This window comes from Macaca nemestrina, chromosome 3, assembly GCF_043159975.1.
Source record: "Macaca nemestrina isolate mMacNem1 chromosome 3, mMacNem.hap1, whole genome shotgun sequence".
Taxonomy (NCBI): domain Eukaryota; kingdom Metazoa; phylum Chordata; class Mammalia; order Primates; family Cercopithecidae; genus Macaca; species Macaca nemestrina.
Window position 1 is genome coordinate 155,810,085 of NC_092127.1, and position 18,947 is coordinate 155,829,031.

Genomic DNA, 18,947 nt, shown 5'->3' on the forward strand with positions numbered 1-18,947 from the left:
GTATAAAGAAGAATGCTATGAACACTTCCTCCTGCTACGGAGAGCCTCACTTTGCTCGTGCCGCACAGAGGGAATGGAGGTTCCCAGGGCAATCCAGTTTTACACGTGTCCTGTATGTGCTTCCTACCAGCCCACAGAACCAAATCCCTAAAAGAGGGCTTGGGAACTCAAAACTGGGGGGCCTCCAGGGAGGATAAGAACTGGGACAGGCCTATAAGGTGTTCTTCCCTCACACATTTGGATGGCGATTCATCCAAGGAAAGTCTTGACTTACAGAAACCCCCAAAGAGGAGATTTTTAAGACTTATGATTTATTATATAATTTTAAAAAGTGGGAGAGGAAGGAGACCTTTACTTTTTTAATACGTCTACTTAGATGTCCAAAACGTGAACTCATGATACTAATAACTTTTTCTTCCTCTCTCTAAGGGATAGGAAAGAGAAAGGTTATATGTAACCCCAGGACACCCTAGTGATATCATTAAAACATTCCATTTAGCTCATTCAGTATTTTCAACTAATAAAATAGTACTGGATGCAGCTGAGGGAAAAAGGGTCATTTGCCAAGATTATTGGCATTCCCAGGCAGCGATTCTGGTGATAACAGAATCAAAATGGATGCCTGCCATTTAACTTCACACACATGTCCCCCCCAGGCGGACCCACTAACCTTACTTCTCTGCTATACACACTCCGTTAAAACTATGTCATCTCTAGGGGTTTGTATAACATACTTCAGCAAACTCTAAAAGCGGCAGTGACTCCCATGCAGCTATCCTTGCACATGTATGGCAAAAAATACCTGCAGTCATTTTGTGGATTAAGCATTTGGTGCCCCTTTAAGCTGGAAGTGGCCGCTGAGACAGGAGACACAGAGCCCGTTTGAATCTTGCTGCCACGACAGATGACTTTTTCTTCATCCTCTCTAGGCCCAGCCTTGCCAATGCTAAGCCGCTTCCATTTCTGCTGATCTATCTCCGTCACTGGCCCAAAGTGCACAAACTTTTGCCTGGGGCTGGAAGCTTTCTTAGAGGCCCTTGCTTTGCGGTTGGCAAAGTCATCATGAATGGCAGTTTCTGCTTTAATTTCTGGGGAAGGCTCAGAAGCACAGATGTGCTGAACATCTCCATCCCTAGTCAAAACCAGAAATACGTTCTAAAAATGTCTAAGTACAAAGCAATAAGATGTTTGGGGGAAAAAAAAAAAAAGCAACTAGAAGTAGTTGGCCCTCCCTATCAGTGAGTTCAGCATCCCACTGACAGGATTCAACCAACCTCAATGGAAATTATTTGGGAGAAAAAAATTCCACAAATTTTCAAAAAGCAAAACTTGAATTTGCCGTGCACTAAGTACTACATTGAATCCACATGAATAAAGTGATGTGAAAGCACTGTGTTAGGTATACATGTATAAGGTATGCTTATGTTAATGTAGCTATTATCAGTAATCTACAGATAATTTAAAGTATATGGGAGGATGTGCACAGGTTATATGCAAATACTATATCATTTCATATAGGGGACTTGAGCCTCTAAGAATTTTGGTATCCAAGGGGAATTCTGGAATCAAGCACAGATACCGAGGGAAGACTATATGAAAAATATTTTTAAGGCTAGAGCAGAACTGCTTTTTCATTAACACTCAAATGAAGAAATGATCATTGTCTTGCCTAGAAATGATCATTACCTTGTCTTTAAGCTTCCATAGCTTTTAAAACATCAATTCTAACATCTCTAACATCATAAATAAGGGCATAAGAAAATCTTAGGTACTGTGGAATAATTAAAATTATTTGAAAGTCAAGTTTAAATTATTTACAGTAAACAAGTCTATCAAAATAAATAACCATTCTTGGAAAGGTGGCTGGGTTAAAAAGAGAATGTTTTCTCTCCATGTGGTTTGTAACTTTTGGTATTAATAAATTCACCTCATGCTGAATATGCTGAGCTCCAGGAGCTCTGTGATGTGAGAGGCACTTTTTCAAGCCATCAAAATAAGAAATGATACAAGGGGTCTGCACGGTGGCTCATGCCTGTAATCCCAGCACTTTGGGAGGCTGATATGGAAGGATCACTTAAGCCCTAGGAGCCCTAGGTGTTCAAGACCAGCCTGAGCAACATAGCAAGACCCCATCTCTATTTAAAAAAAAAAATTAATTAATTAAAATTTTGGCCAGGTGCCATGGCTCATGCCTGTAATCCCAAGACTTTCAGAAGCTGAGGTGGGAGGATCCCTTGAGCCCAGGAGTTCAAGATCAGCATGGGCAGCATAGTGAGACCTTGTCTCTACAAAAAATCAAAAGATTGACCAGGCATGGTGGCATGGGCCTGTAGTGCCAGCTACTCAAGAGGCTGAGGCAGAGGACTGCTTGAGCCCAGGAATCGAGGGTACAGTGAGCTGTGATCAAGCCACTGTATTCCAGCCTGGGCAACAGAGCAAGACCCTGACAGAAAAAAAAAAAAAAAAAAAAGACACAAAGATAAGCATTTAATGCCTTCAAAATGAAATACCGTGACTGCTAGGGGGAAACATGACACACCTCGCTTTTCCTGACACTTTGAGTCTCTCCCACATCTCCAAGTCGGCTTCTGTTATGTTGGAGAGTGTAATGAAGCTCGGGGGCTCACGGTGAGGGGCAAGGCTGCCCTGAATTCTCCGCTGGGCCAGGTCATCCTTGTGACGATCTGGCACCTTCCTGAGTCCTCCTTCCACAGGTTCACTTTCCTGAGCCCTCATGTTACAGGTCACTATCGACTTCATCTCTTCTGTGTGGCCCTGGTTTCTGTCCATTCGATCCAGGCCCCCACACCAATGGAAAAATCAAGTTCAAGGAAGGGGAGCAGACAAAGAGAATGTCAAGCATGGAAACTCACAGGCTGAGGACAGAACAAAATGATGGAAACGCTTTTCCCTTTCTCAAAAATGGAATCAATGGGAGCTGTGATGACTTTCATCTATATCACCCTTATTATAATTCTGAATGAGACAGAGGTTTCTTCCCCCCTTCCAGATGATAGTCTCAACTACAGTTTAGGAAGAGAAGCCATGCCTGCTGAAAGATTACTAATGGTAATGAGATTTTGGTTGGATGGTAATGATGCTCAATTCCCACACTATTCAAGTTACTGTAATGAATTCAGGTTTTCTGATTGAATCCCTTAGCCCTCTTGGAATGTTTTTTACTGCACTAGTAAAATGTTCGTAATGAGCTCTGCATGATCCAAATTCTAGGATTAGTTTGGAGATAGCTGGAACGTTATTCACATATTAAATATCTCAAACCTAAACCCACAGCTGCCAGAAAGTACATCTAAGTCAAATCTGAACATAAAGTTTCAACGTTTAAACTCACCGTCTGCTTCATGGCATTAGTCAGGTTTGGCTAAGGCAAACTTGAAAAGCAGAGGGTATTCTTCTTTACCTGGATTGACAGGGTCAATACCCACTTGTTTCTTGTGTTAATAACCGTTCACCTTTATTGATGCTAAAATTGATATTTTCAATTGTTCTCCTATGAAGTGAACATTATCTGGCTAATGTTGACAAAACTGTGATTTAAACCAAAGCTGTGGCATTTATATATATAAATATTCCATTAAAAGTCTATTTCTAACTAAATATCCTTCTTGAGATAGAACAATCTCAAAAAATACATAAATAGAGCCTATTAATTTTCCCACAAAATATATCATTCAAGCTGGAAAATCAAGAGGTAGTCTTTTGTTACCTCGATGATTTGGCATGCTTGCAGAGCCCACAAAAATAGAAAGGCTACAGAATTTTCTTAGTTTGAGGAAGGAGATCAAGGAACGGCATAGCAAAGAGGCACTAGGGACCTTTTTTTTTTTTCTTTTTTTTTTTTTTTTAAATAAGTTCTTTGATGCTATCTAGAGAGGTCAAGGGCTGCTTCAGACCCAGAACTGTGTCCACAAACACAGAGTCAGGTGACAACAGACAAATGTAGCTGGAAATATCAGGAATTAAAATTACATGGAGGAGAAAGGAAAAAAGGGAGACACAAAGGTTAGTCCTTTTCCTGACTCAAATTGCTGATTGCCATCAATATGCCTTGATGTTAGTCAGTTATCCAAAAGTCTTTGTTTCACTTGCACAACTGATCCCTCCCACAAGGCCCTCCAAAAATCGTTTGTTACAAGGCCTGCCAACTGCAATGGCAAAGACCAAGGGCCTCCTGAAGCTGTAATGTGTCCTGTAAAGAAATGATGCCAGATTTTCTCTTATCTAATCCCTGTTCTATATCCAGGAATCTCTCATGGGTTTTTGTATCTGGTACTTCCTAAGAAAAATAAAAAAGATCAACTACTCCACTGAGCTCAACAACTCTGCCCAAAGAACGATTTTAATTGTCTAAAGCACAGCCGAAATAATTATATACTAAGTTCAACAGGCTTAAAAAACTCTAACGTGATGGGCAAAAAGATGACAATTCAATAATGTAGATGCTAACTCTAGCTGATTTTGATATAAGGAAAAATACACGAATGACTAACTCTGCAGGATGAAATTCAGCAAGTGGGCACCCTAAATGAAATCATATCTCCCTCTTAGGACAAAAATCACTGGTCAAATTCCATCTTACTATAATTTTCCTTTCCCCAGTTCACTCCAACATGTATTAAGAGGACGGGGAAAATGTTGGCAGAAGGAAACTGGCCTGAAAACAATTTCTATGACAGAACATATAGAAGTACATTATAAGTTTGAGAAGTGTTTTTGATTGGAAATATCCATTATCATTTGTCTGGGTTATGCTGCTGGTGTGAGAGAAGAAAGAACAAGGCTCATTTTTCTTCCTTCCAACATCTAAACGGAGCCAATAAGAGAGAAGCGCTTTTAGCACTTTTCTGCTTCCTTTGAATGGACTGGAGCAGCTGTGAGAGGTGGCTGTTCTCTGATAGGCAATAGTACATGTCTATTTTTGCTAATAATGCCAACTGATGACACCAGCACCCATATGTGGTGATGAGTCCTGATTCAGCACATCTACACACTGGAATTCAATGTTTCTTTGGCAAATTCAGCCCTATTTTGGACATGGACACTCTACCGTCTGCCATCTGCATTTAGCGGAGATTGAATACCTAAAGTTCCGCTTCAAAATAAACCCCCATTACAAAGTACATATAATTGAGGGGCTGGAAAGAGGAACTGGAAGGGGTACAATACAAATTGACTTCACTTAATTATGTCCTCTCTCCCTGTCTCTCTTTCATAGACACACACACATACACACCACGCACACCTTTTATATTCTAGACTTCTTTTTTTTGAGATTCCCTTTGAGAGCTGTTTGCTGCCATCTGATTTCTCTGCCCCTTTCTTTGGATAAGGGCCATAGAGGAGTTGATTTAATGGCACCATTGGCTTGGTTTGGTTCATCCTTGCTCTCCTTGCAGCAAAGTCATCCTTCTCAAGATCAGGCAGTCGACACACAACTTCACCTTCTGCCTCTGAATCGTTGCCATGTTGGTGGGTCAGGAAAGAGTTTTCTTTGCGAAGGACAATATCACGAATAGCTTCTTTGTCTTCACTTAACTGTTTTTGACTGATAGGGGAAAATTAAATGGGACTCCACATGTGATCAGACAAAAAAAAATTAAATCCCCGTCTCTAGACAGACAACTGTGTTGTTAGTGAAAAGTCTTCTCGATATTGTTAGTTCAAATGGCATCTGTTCATTATTTCAGTCCAGAGTTGCAGCATAGTTAGGGTGGGTTTTAAAACCTTGAATTTAGCCAGACACTAGCAATACTAAAAATTCATTTAATTTTCAGGGCTTCCATCAGCAATAGAAAAGCAGGATCCTAAATGGCTCTGAAAGGGACAGTGCAGATTCTTTGCATGAACTTGGGGAAAAATGGGAAGCTTTTTGTTACTGTTCTTTTTTCTTTAGCACATTAGTACCCAGTAGACACTTAATTTGTTTTTGACTGACAGGGCAGAAAATTGAGCCACCAAGAAACTGATTTGGGGGAAAACAAATGAATGCAGCTGTGTGACACCACACCTAGAATGTGTAACAGATTACAAAATGTAAGGAATTCTTTCTTCAGGGCTGAGCTAACCTGAAACATCTGGGATAGTTTACGACCACTCATAGGATGGTCTTAAACTATTCCATTCCCGTGGTCCTCCACTGCCAGGAAGCTTATCTTACCCTGCACCTTTCCATCAGCAACCCTTTCTTCCCTCTTCCATCCTCCTGTCTCTCCACCTCCCAACTCTTCTTTTTCTTTTTTTCAAGAGACAGGGTCTTGTTCTGTCACCCAGGCTGGAATGCAGCAGTGCAATCAGAGCTCTCATACCCTAATTTAGGAGCAGATCTTCTGCTTGAACCCCTGAAGTCCAAGAGCAACATTCTTTCCACTTTTGGACAAACCAAACAGTCCTGGGCTCCAACCTCCCCAAGCTTGGGCAGATTTTTTGGAATAAAATATTCATGTTTATGCAAATGGCCCTGCCAATTTGCGATGCCAATTTGAGCAGGGAAAATCTGGTCCCTTGTGCATCTTGTGAACCCAGCCAGGCTGCAAATTCCCTTGGGTGTTTATTTTTAGGCTAAATGCCCAGTGTGGCAAGACTCATTTCAAAGGATCTCAATTTAGATATGTGGACTTAAAAAAATAGATTAAAAAAAAGAGGGTGAAGAAAGTTTTCATACCATTGGCTATCTGAAGACACTCCCCACCCACTTGAAAAATTGTCACAGTGACTGATTTTCCACTAATTGCTTGAGTCTTTTAAGTTCAGAGCTTCAAGGCAGATTCATGGAGAGCAAAACATAATGATACAAGTTTTGAGCTGGCCCTGTTGGCCTTGAAATAATAAATAATATGTATAAGGTAGATATGTAGGATTGTATTCACAGGCATCTAGGTATCAAAATATTTAAATGACTTTTATAATGTGCTTTTTTTTTTTCTTTGAAGGACCTTAAGAGCAGTCTTTTGTGAAACTTGGGTCTGTTTTACTTTATTTTTCAATAACTACAACTCTTAGTAGCTAGAACATTCCAGATACACTAATTTTCATGACAACCCTGCAAAATAGGAATTATGATGCCCCCTTTGCAGAACAGAATATTAAGGTCTCTAATTCAAGCCATCTGAACTCAGGTAAATTAATTGAAGTATACTCAAGAGGCAGGCCCAGGCTGTCTGGATTTATATTCATGAGGAGGTTTGGCACTTTTATTTCATCCAAGTCACTCATAGATGAGTAGCTTTGGGAAGAAGGAGTTGCTTTGGGGGCACAGCTCACTGTTTCATGTGGAAGGAATACAGCACAATGTGAAATGAGAAATGCCAAGCCCTGCCTCCAACTGGCGATCCTGCACAGCCTTACCTAAAGAAAGGCAGGCTAGCTATCTTGGTAGGAGAGATTATGGGTCCAAAGCAGGTGAGGGGGAAGAAAAGCTCTTGTCTCAACGTTTCTGAGGCTTACATATTTCAAAATGAATGAGATAATGATTTAAACTAAGGAAGAGCTGGCGTTTTCTTTCACCCAGTTTTACTTGGCAATGCATAAGCAACCAGCTTAGATTGGTAGCTAGTGTGTTCCAATGAAGGAAACTCTGCTCTCCAAAAAAGCCTCTTAGTCCCCCTGGGAATGTTCTGGGTGACACTGGAAACCTCCCTGTTCACCCCATCTCCAATCAGGGCAGCTGTTTGGTCAGTGCACAAGTAATTGCGGTTTTTGCCTTTAAAAATGGCAAACCCACAATTACTTGTGCACTGCCCTAATACATCCAGAGTCACAAAGGTTCGTGCAAGTTACGTGCCTGGCTGGTCCCCGATACCCGAGGATCTGTTCAGCAGCCATGGTGAACCGGCATCTGGTAAGGAGGACTGTAGAGGAATCCATGTCTGGCACTTAGCTGCATCTGCTCTTCCTCTAAAGATTTCTAAAATGTCTATTGTTCCTCGGAGGTTTTTTTACACCCCCCACCCTGCCCCCCGCCTAGTTTTCCCCTCTGTAATTAATTACTACGTGGTTGAGAAGATCCACAGACTAGCAGAAAGCAAGCACTGAGTGCTGAAACATATGAAAACAATTAGAAAAGAAGTACAATCACATGAAACCTATAATTCAGTTCAAAAAAAAGTTTACTTCTCCAGTGGGAAACACCAAGTAAAAGAACTCAAATCTCTATGGCATTTTAATTCAGGGGAAGTGCATCTTGGTTCTTATTTTATCCTCTTAAAAACAGAAATCTTGGCTTCTTTGGCAGACTCTGATATTTGGGGGATAATTAAGTTAGCGCAACCATAAAATAAAATAGAAGAAAAAGTAATTTATATACTTCTTCCCTTCAGTGGAAACTCTAATAAATATTAAACTCCACACATTTATTAAGAAGTCCTACTTTCCGTCTCTTGATGCTAAGATACTGCTAATATATTGTTTGACAGGAAGCTTGGGACTTCTAGGTTTTTGACCTCATGTGAAAATGAAATAACATGCGCCTTTGCTCCCGTTTGTATATTGTCTTAAAGATAATACGAGTCTCGCTCTGTTGCCCAGGCTGGAGTGCAGTGATGCGATCTCGGCTCACTGCAACCTCTGCCTCCTGGGTTCAAGCAATTTTCTTGCCTCAGCCTCCAAAGTAGCTGGGATTACAGGCAAATGCCACCATGCCTGGCTAATTTTCTTGTATTTTTAGTAGAGACAGGGTTTCACTATGTTGGCCAGGCTGGTCTCGAACTCCTGACCTCAAGTGATCTGCCCACCTCAGCCTCCCAAAATGCTGGGATTACAGGTTTGGGCCACTGCACCCAGCCTAGCAAGGTGTTTAAGAATACTTGGGAAACAAGCAAACAAAAAACAGTCTACAAAAGAAAGCTTTGTTGTTCATCTATATGCTCCTCCCCTCGGATATGGCTCTATTATCTCATTCATCTCTACAAACATTTCCCAGCTGAGAAATGGGCCACAACAAGTGGTCCTCTTGTTGGGTGCAGAGACGTGCTGGCCAGAATTCATCTGGATGTCAAAGACAGAACACTGAGATTAAAATGCCTTGAGAGGTATCAGTGTATTTCAATGATTTAAATTCCTATTTTTCAGACACCAAGAGTCCTTTTCTTCTTCATGATACTTCATTCCAGTTAAGCTACTTTCTGCCACATTAAAAGCAGGATCCCAAATGTGGATAAACTTAGAATGACTCTCAACTCTTGTGGCATGCAAAAAAGTAAGTGACAAAGACGTAGACATGCCAGGCTGGTGGCATGCTATGTGTAAAACCTTTATGAGGGAGCTGGCTGGCAGCTGAAAAATCTGCCTAACAAATGAATTCTGGGTGTTTGGAGCAGCTGTGTTGTGTTGCTATTGGGAACATTCTCTGAGAATATGCATAATTATCCAGAGCCCAATTTTAAATGCTAAGTCAGAAGATCTGAGGCAATGACATTAACTGACCTGCAAATTTCTGCATATGAGAGCTAACTTGAATGAAATAGGTTAAAATTAAGCCAGATAACAGGAAATGTGAATGGAAGTGAAATAAACAAAGATAATATATATTCATTAGAATTACATTTTTAAACTATGATTTGATGTTTGTACAGCGAATGGGAATTGTCATAAAAGAGTTCAAAGTTTTTAATAAAATAAACGTCCCAGTTACTGAAGTGGCACAGTACGTGTATGGACTTCCCAGTCTTTGCCCCACTTCTCTTCTCTACATGACCATTATTCCTGAGTGTGCTGAATTAGTTTAACGCAGCTCCCCCTCTTCTCCCCCTGCTATTTTAGATACTCTAAGGATGATGGTATCCTTGGTAAACACTAGCTTAAAGACTTTACACATGTGATATAAATGAAAAATGTGTGTCAGAGACAGGAAGATTAAAATTTCACGTAAGTTCATATTCTTATCTGTATTACTTATTACCTACTACTATGTCCTTAAAGGCAGAAGTGGGAGAGGTCTGAAAAATGGTACCTAGTGAGGAGATATTATTCCCCTCACTATTATTATTTTTGTCTTCTCAGCATCTAGTCCGGTCTCTGGTACATGGGATATGGGATGCTCAAGGGATGCAGAAAAAAAATGTGTCTGATAAGGTCTCTGTATCAAAACTTTAAAAAATCTGGATTTTTTAAAAAGATTTTATTATATTACTCTTTATTATTTAATAAACTCAGAGAGCTTTTTGTAACATAAGCACAATTTTATGTTAGAATATTCCAGAAGCACATACATGTTTAGAATATGCATGATTATCTGTAATATACCACACACAAGGAGGAAGTATATCCTTAGTTTTTTTTTTTTTTTAATACAAAGGTACTCTAGAATTAAATTTATGTAACTCAACACTGGATATTTTAATTAAGACCTGGACCACATAAAAAACCACATGTGGAGTTGTACAGAGAAATGGAAAATGTGTGAGAGGAAGATGTGGTGCTGTGGTCAGAGCATCCGAATCTGGTCACCAGGTTGGTAGTGACCACCTTTGCAAGTCACTATCAATGATCCTCAGCTCACACTTCTGGAAGATGGGTATATCAGCCACCTCTTAGACCAGCCTGGCCAACATGGTGAAACCCCGTCTCTACTAAAAATCCAAGAATTAGCCAGACGTGGTGGTACACGCTTGTAATCCCAGCTACTTGGGAGGCTGAGGCACGAGAATTGCTTGAACCTGGAAGCAGAGGTTGCAGTGAGCCAAGATCGCACCACTGCACTCCAGTTTGGGTGACAGAGTGAGACTCTATCTCAAAAAAAAAAAAAAAAAAAAAAAAATTAAACAGCAAGTAGCAAAGGAATTTCAACTGTCAAATTATTATGAATGTCGATTTGTAAAATACATTTTGGCTGCATTATTATTTGTTAGGATCATTGCGGTTATTTTATAAAAAAAATTAACCAGCTTCTCAAAACATTACAGAAGAGTGTAGAACTATAGTTTTCCTTGGCTCTGATTGCTGAAGGTCTCCATCTCACATGTAATATGAAGCTATCAGGACTGGATACTAGTACCTTTGTTAAAATTAAAGAGAAGTAATTACTCCATTCTTTGTTTTTGAATCAACATGCTTTAGAAACTAAGGAGTCAAATAAACCCAATTCTACTTAGTACTCTCTTGGGACAAGGAAAGTAAGTGGATTTTTGTAAGGCAGCCACTCTCTAAAGAGAGTGTTCCCCATTTCAAAGAAACAGACTATTTTTCTAGTGATGTGTAAAGTAAGATATGAGCCATTTAGGAGTAGCGTGAAAATTAACAAGCCACAAACAATAGAAAAATACTATGTTATTGCTAGGTAAATCCTGCAGCCCACACATGCCTGACCACAAATACATGACGAAGACAAGGTCTGCACCCAGCAGTGAGGAGCTCACTCTTCACATTCATTTAAAATACCCAGGAGGTACTTAGCAGAGACATGCCTGAAGGCAAAGACTATCGTCTATGTGCTCAGAGGAGGGAACAGTGATGCAATAGGAAAAGCGGGAAGTGGAAAAATAAGATGAAAACTCCAACTCTCTAGACAGATTTCAAACCCCCAGGCATGCAGAAAGCCAGTCAGGCCAGCCTTCAGCCCAGAGCTGACCTGGCAAAGCGCTGTGCTGCTGGCATGACCTTGATTCCAGCTTGCTCTAGCCTTTTGCGCTTTTGGATCTCAACAGCATCTTTTTCTTCAGACTTGGGAGCTGGGGCCACCACAGCCCCGTCTGAAGAAGGGTGCTCCTTACCACTGCCGTCGGGTAATTCACACCCACCATTGGAAGGCTTCCAACCAGGATTCATTTGGCCAGCTGGGTCGTCTTCACCAGCAGACCCCACTTCACTCCCCTCTTCCTCTATCGTTTCAGGAAAGCTAGTGAGTTAGATGATACGGTTTACCAAACTAACAGATTGGGCTGGGAGCAGACCCCATGTCATCTCCCCGCTATTCTGACATTACTTTCCCTTTAGAAAAGGAAGTCATAGCAGACAATATAATGTGATAATGTGAAGAAAATTCAAGGCAACCATTTAATTTATACAATGCATCATACCCACAACACTGAGAGTTATCCCAGACTTGATAATGAAAGGCAAAAACCTTTTCTGCTGGAAACGTAAAATTCATTAGTTTGTTCAGCAAATTAAAAATTGTAGTAAAATCTTTATTCAATGGAAAATAATAGTACAGATGGACTATTAGACAAGTTTATTTTATTGTAAGATTCTTGAAGGCAGGGACTCTGCCTTATTTGTTATTGGGTCCCCAATGCCTATCATATAGTAGATGCTCAATAAATACTTGCTGTATAAATGAATAAATAAATAAATACAAAAGCATAATCAGAGATTAAGGAAAACACTGTTTCTCTAAAGAGATGAGAAATCCATTTTTTATGACTATTTCTATATGTGATTGTGAACCATATTCCATGTATCACATATTTGAGCTTATATCAGATTAATTTAAGCCTAAATTTTTAAAATATCTTTTTGCATAAAGATAGGAATCTTTCTATGCCTAATCTGACAGGATTGGGAGTCAAGCAGTCTCTGCAGAAGGACACGGATGACAGATTTGCTCTCAATGTCCTATCAACAGAATTGGTTTCAGAAATCTGCTTATTTAGACAAGCAGTTGCTGAGTACCTACTGTGTGCCAGGCACGGTTCTAGGCGCATTCACGAAGTTTCTATTTTCTCCTGATAAGCTGTCTCCAAAGATCTGTCCCACCCACTTCCATCTGTAATCTTCCATCAAAGTTCTGATTGGTGATTTAACCTGATTCCAGGAGCTGCAGTTCCCAAACCACTAATGCCCAAGTCAGGAAGAGGGCAGCGGCGCTCAGGCCTTACCTGAAGGGCCTCTCCCCACCCAGAGGGGAGGTAGCGGTACTCCAGCTCTTGCGGTATTCCTCGCGCTCTGCTTTCTTCTTTCTCAGAGGCGCGGGGACGTAGGCCGTCTGATTGCTTTTGTTCGGGAGGTACTGGTTAAAAGGCACTACTGATTTCGGCTCACCATGGGAAGTCCGCCGTGCAGACATGTCATCCTTCTTCACATCTGGCAGCTTCCGATGAGGCAAGTCGGATTCAGAGTCACTTCCTCTCCCTGGGGAAAACAGGATGGGTGCTGAGAAAGTGTGTTAGGCTAGCAGAAAGTTCCCAATGTTAAGCATGCATTAGGGATGTGGTTCAATGTGTGGGTTCTGAGGATTCCTTCTTAAATCATTCACTTAACAAATCTAAAGGATCCATGTAGATTACTCCACTGTGGGAAAAGAAGGAAAAAAATCAGCGAAAAAACCCGACAAGGGCAAAATTTAAAAATACAGACATAAGCCTAACTGTATCTGAGAATTACAATTAGCAACACATCTGCAATAGGATTATATGCCTCCTGAGATTCTGCTACTCTCAAAAGAAGAAAACAGAAATTAACCAATGAAGTTTTCACTGAGGCCCTGCTGCATGTCTTACACTATGCTAGATACTCCAGCAAATAGAAATTATGAAGCCTTTTGTCTTTGAGGCATCTTTAACCAACCCATAACATACCTAGAGAACTTAAGTTACAATCAAGAAGCACAGATGTAGAAGAACAACAGAAACTCAGAAAAGTGATCAATTTGGATTATACCAAGGGTTTGGCTTCCAGGAAATGGCTCAAGTTGTTCCTCTGCATGGGAGCGCTTCCTGGTTCCCACAGCTGGAGGCAATCTGTTCTTCCTGTGAACCCTATGACCCCATGATCTTTTCTTTTCTTCTGGCACATTACACTTTCTACCTTGTACTTTGAGAATAAGGGCTTTATAGTTTTTGTAGTTATTATGCCATGGCCTTTGTACACAGTGGGCATCCTTAGATTATCTGATGAATAAATGAGTTGGTTTGGCTTAGAGTGTTTTAGACAACACAAAGGAATTCAACATTCCCAACATCGGCCACTTGTTGGACAAAAGCCCCAATAATTATATGGTATTCTTGTTTCCTGAGTCTCATCTTATTAGATTTCTAGGATCTATTAGAATGAAGCCATCATTCCAACAAACACTACCATATAAGTAGCCACTGTTTCAATGCTGGTTGAAAACAATTAATCAATGAGAGCATTACAAGATTATTCAACTATGTTGGTAACAAATAAAATATATACCTATTTACCCTTAAGAAAAGAGCCTTAAACTAAGAGCCAGGAGATGTAGCAGCCTGGCAGAGAAGGTTGGTGTTAAGTCAGAGCCACTTCCTTTTGAGTTCTGCTGCTCATTAGCCATGAGACTTTACATATGTTACATCAGCATTTTAAGCCTCAGTTTCCCAATTTATAAAACAAAGATAATAATATACCTGCTTCATAGCTGTTGGAAGAACCAGATACATATAAAACTATTGGTACAGTGCTTGGGGCAGACTAAGTGCTTAACAAATGCTGGCTACTCTTTAGGTCATAATAGTTCTGGATCTGTTAGAAATGAGCTGGGGCTCCTAGGGTTGTCTCTAACACACTTGACTGTCCTTTTCTGTAAAACAGGAATAAAATGATTTGCCCTGGAGGTTAAATGATATAATGGCTTTTAAAAGACTGTAAAAGTTAAAGGCATTGACCATAAACAAGTTGTTCATTGTTGCAGATGAAATATTCAGTTTATGAATTATTCATGCCACATGCTTTCAGTCCTCCTTCTGAAGTTTTGACCATTTCACTACTTATTAGTACAGTATTTGACTCATAATTTAGCTCCTTTCCACCCGGTCTTTAAACAAGAATATCTGTCTCAGTATCATAATGAAATGTTTAGAGCTCCCTGTGAATTGCTTTACAAACAAACACTAAGACTACCTTACCTTGCTAAACTTTTGAATTTGTTCCCCCATTTGATACTATCCCCATTTTATAAAGGTGGGAACAGAGGCTCAGGGATACCTTAGGAACCTCTGCTGCAGGGCTGATTAGTGACAGTTGTGAAACTCTACTTTCTGTTCTCTTGACTTCCAAAGTTCTTTCCTCTGTGACACACCTGTCTTGGGAAAATGTCCTCTGATAAAAGTGTACTGATTACAAGAAGTGCTGCACTTTGTTGAACAAATAAAGCAAATGATTCTTCAATCAACTATGAAAGCTTAGTGATGGATTAGAGTTATCTCAGGTCCCTCAATTCTAAAATCCTATAATCTATGAATCCTATTTGTGTATAGTATCTATACACACACATATATAGATACAGACACCTATTTATATTATCTATAATATACTGAGTGAAAGTCTCCAAATATGTTGTCTAACAACATAAGCAAATAATTTTCCCCCCCAATTATTCTTTGGTGAATGTCTAAGACACTTCAAGAAATGTTAGCCTTGCAAATGCTCCAGGACAGGGTAGCTCAGTTGAAAGAAGTATAGGTTTATGGATTTAGAGGCCAGGGTCTGAAATTTCAGCTCTACCACCTACCAGCTGTGTGACCCTGGGACACTTAAATCTTCTATACTTCAGGGTCCTCATGGGATACATGGAGGTGATAATACAAGTAATCACATGTTGTCACAAGAATTAAATGAGATGACATAAAGCACCTAGGAGGTGGCCGGCCCAGTATACCCTTGGGAAATGTCAGAGTCTTCTTATCTAAGGCTGACACCTCAAAAGTTTTGACTTCACTTCTCCCTGTGAACATGGAAATTTACTAAGGTGGCTTCTCCATTGATTTCCAGGGTTAGGAGAATGTAATCTAGCATGAGATGATGATGTTGGGTTTTTTTTTTTTTTGAGATGGAGTTTTGAGTTTCACTCTTGTTATCCAGGCTGGAGCGTAATGGTGTGATCTTGGCTCACTGCAACCTCTACCTCCCAGGTTCAAGTGATTCTCCTGTCTCAGCCTCCTGAGTAGCTGGAATTACAGGCGGCCACCACCATGCACAGCTAACTTTTTGTATTTTTAGTAGAGATAGAGTTTCACCATGTTGGCCAGGCTGGTCTTGAACTCCTGACCTCAGGTGATCCGCTCACCTTGGCCTCCTGAAGTGCTGGGATTACAGGCATGAGCCACTGCGCCCAGCCAGTGATTTTTTTTTTTTTTTAAATCCAAGTCTGATTCTTCCTTTCCATGAGTCTACACTTCTCTCTCAGTTACTGGAGGTTTTTTTGTTTTTTTGTTTTTTTTTTAAACGTATCTTTGCCATACACACCCCCAACCCTTCGCTTTTTAATCTCCCTCTAGCACTTTGATTTCTCTCATTACTTGTTTCCCTTCCTCAGCACATCTTTGATATGAAACATTAGACTGTTTATTTAACCTAATGCATCATATTTACAAAATATGTTCTTAATTTTGAAAACATCTGGGTAGGGGGTTTTGTTATTTCCTCTTCAATGAAGCCCATTAAGTGGACTCAGAAGAGATGCTATTAATGTTGGGGGAGAAATTGGGCACCTGTCTAGCAAGACAGATTTGTTGAATCAACCCTGGGATCTACAGCATCCTACCAGGTAGCTCTGTGTCCAAACCACAGAATCATGATGCCTCTCATGAGTATGGCCCTTGATTATCTTTATTGAATGGATTAATGGGAATGGATAATAATAAAATGAAAGATGTCTATATTGGCCCAACATAGAGTTGAAGAATTTCATGGTATGATATTCCCCAATTGATTGTGAGTCCTAGGAAATAAATTCTCAAGATTTAAAAAAACAAGTTTTTTTCAAATTTGGAAGTGTTTATTAGGACCAGCAATCTTCTTAATTAGCATCCTTTAAAAACATACCATAAACTCTTATGAAACCCAACATCTATTTGGCTAAAATTATACTACATTTTAAACAGCAGATTAATAAATGCGTTGTTTTTCTTTAAGAATCTCATTAGGTCTTGATTAGTTTACAAGAACATAAGCCTTAAGGTATTGGGTTGATTGGTAAAATCTGTGTATAAGAAGCCCTTTCATGGATGGTGTTTTGTGAAGCTCTAATTTCATGTTTTTTGGATGGAGAAAACATTCATAAAAACACTCTAGCTTATCAATTTTAATTGCTGCAAACTAAATTGTACTTCTCACATATTAGTATATTATTAGTAATCACCCTTCAAGATGTGATTCGTTTAAACTTTGAACACCCCAAAGCTGGTAATGATAAATGATCTACCTTACCAGTTAAGAAAAAAACAGGATAAAGAAAATGCAATAACTTAAAACAACTAATCAAAATAATATGGATGAAATCGTTTGTTTGGTTAAGGTATGCTTCAGAAAAGTAAATCTACTCTTTGGTTATGTTAAAGCTCACTTAGATCGTGAATTTGGTATTTAACTTCTAATAGTGTGGGGGGCACTTAAGATGATATATAACATTTTAGAAATGCTTTGCCAGAGGTTCACAATGCATCCTGGAATTCTTTAGGAGTCACATACTATGTGGCCCCGAGGTTAAACTATTTGCTGGAAAGTTTAAGTCCTAAACAAAAGCATTAGTTGCAGTCATTCCAGAATAAAACATCTATTAGGCAAAGAGAAAGAAGTGTGGGTAAATTAAGCTTAAGAGCATAGATTTTGCATTCACACTTCTTAAAGCTAACATTGTTATACTTCTTTCTGACAGTGATTTTTTTGTAATTTGTAAATGTTGAGATGATTACTTAACTTCTCAAAGGCTCATCAGTGAAGTAAGAATAAGTAGTGTCTCACAGCTCTGTGGAAGTGTTGACTGAGATGCTGAGTGAGTATCTCTAAAATCTCAGCTGAGGACTAAATGAGATACTGTGTACCAAGGAATTAACTTAGATCCTGGACACATTAAATAGTCAAGTATTTTCGTAACAGAATTTTATAGCTGGAAGGGATCTTTTAGCTACAAAATATAATTCTGATCTCAGAGTAGGCTTAAGATATATTAGCTAGATATAGTAGCATCAACCAAGCAATACATTAAAAAAGGAAACAATTTAAAAATTTCCCACCAGCCCTCATGATTTTCTGCAAGTTTCTATATGTAGAATATGTAGAACCAAACCATCTTTCCTTCTAAAAGTACAAAGGTACAAGATAAGTAAGACAAACAGCTTCTGAAAAATAGGCATTATGTTTATATCAAGTTACATGATTACACATTTTTGTAAAGAAAAATGATCATTTCTTCCAAGTGATATAAAACCCAGAGGGTTTAAATCAATCCCAGCTTCAGAACAAGCAGGCAGCCTGGGTTGTGCACTATACATTAACGGCCACCTGCATCGTGCTAGCTATACCAGTCAGGTATCATAAGCATCAAACAGATTGCCAAAAACCATGCCAATTAAAGTTGCACAATCCCAGGCTTCAGAACTTTCCAAAGTGTGTGCAGTTCATTTCCAGTTTACTGGAAGTTGATCCATTTTCACTTATATAGTGTGGTACTCACTCAAACATTTCCCTTCCTCATGCCCAGAGTATATAAACCTCCAACACACTTTATGAGCTAATGGTCTGCACAGTGTCTTGATTCACTGAGACCAAGGGAGGAATGAGGTAACACATTTTCCAATAGAAGATATGCTCACTGAGGCAGTGCTCAAATAAACTCTTGGCAAAGCCAACCAAAATTCTAAGGACCATGAAAAACAACATTCAAAGACTTCTTTTTTTCTGCCAGTTTAGAGAATTACTAAGTTCCAGCAAGGTGAATATGGAGCCTGCTTTCCCAGTGCCCATCCCTCTGCCAGCCGCAGTGCAGCCCCTGCAAATGTTTAATTCCAAGATGGACAGTTTATTAAGACTCCAACCTACCATCGCTGCTTCCCCTGAGGACTACATCTGGTGAAGGCGTCTGCCGAGAGCGGGAGCCAAAGGAATCCAGGCTGTCGAAGGAATCATCTCTGCCGTGGCGAGGAGGAGAGAGGGAGTCGCTGCGCTCGGAATCCCAGCAGTCGATGTAGCCACTGTCTCGGATACTGCGTTTAGGACTCTCAATGTCATCAGTCTCCTGTTCAAAAAGAAAATGA

The 18,947-nt window shown here is 39.8% G+C and overlaps 1 protein-coding gene across 31 annotated transcripts in view; it reads right to left on the bottom strand.

Moving 5' to 3' along the window:
* The window catches only part of LOC105487715 (LIM and calponin homology domains 1), a 344,201-nt gene that overhangs the window by 68,123 nt on the left and 257,131 nt on the right, over window positions 1-18,947 (bottom strand). For 15 of the 31 annotated variants that reach the window (XM_011751259.2, XM_071093678.1, XM_071093677.1 and 12 more), the window contains 6 exons: window positions 18,733-18,928; window positions 12,834-13,086; window positions 11,585-11,851; window positions 5,264-5,566; window positions 2,540-2,782; window positions 803-1,132 (listed from right to left, as the gene is read on the bottom strand). In XM_011751259.2, the coding sequence (XP_011749561.2) occupies window positions 803-1,132; window positions 2,540-2,782; window positions 5,264-5,566; window positions 11,585-11,851; window positions 12,834-13,086; window positions 18,733-18,928 (1,592 nt within the window). The remainder of the gene's footprint in view (window positions 1-802; window positions 1,133-2,539; window positions 2,783-5,263; window positions 5,567-11,584; window positions 11,852-12,833; window positions 13,087-18,732; window positions 18,929-18,947) is intronic. The other 16 variants (XM_011751280.2, XM_024794726.2, XM_024794725.2 and 13 more) reach the window with 2 other exon arrangements.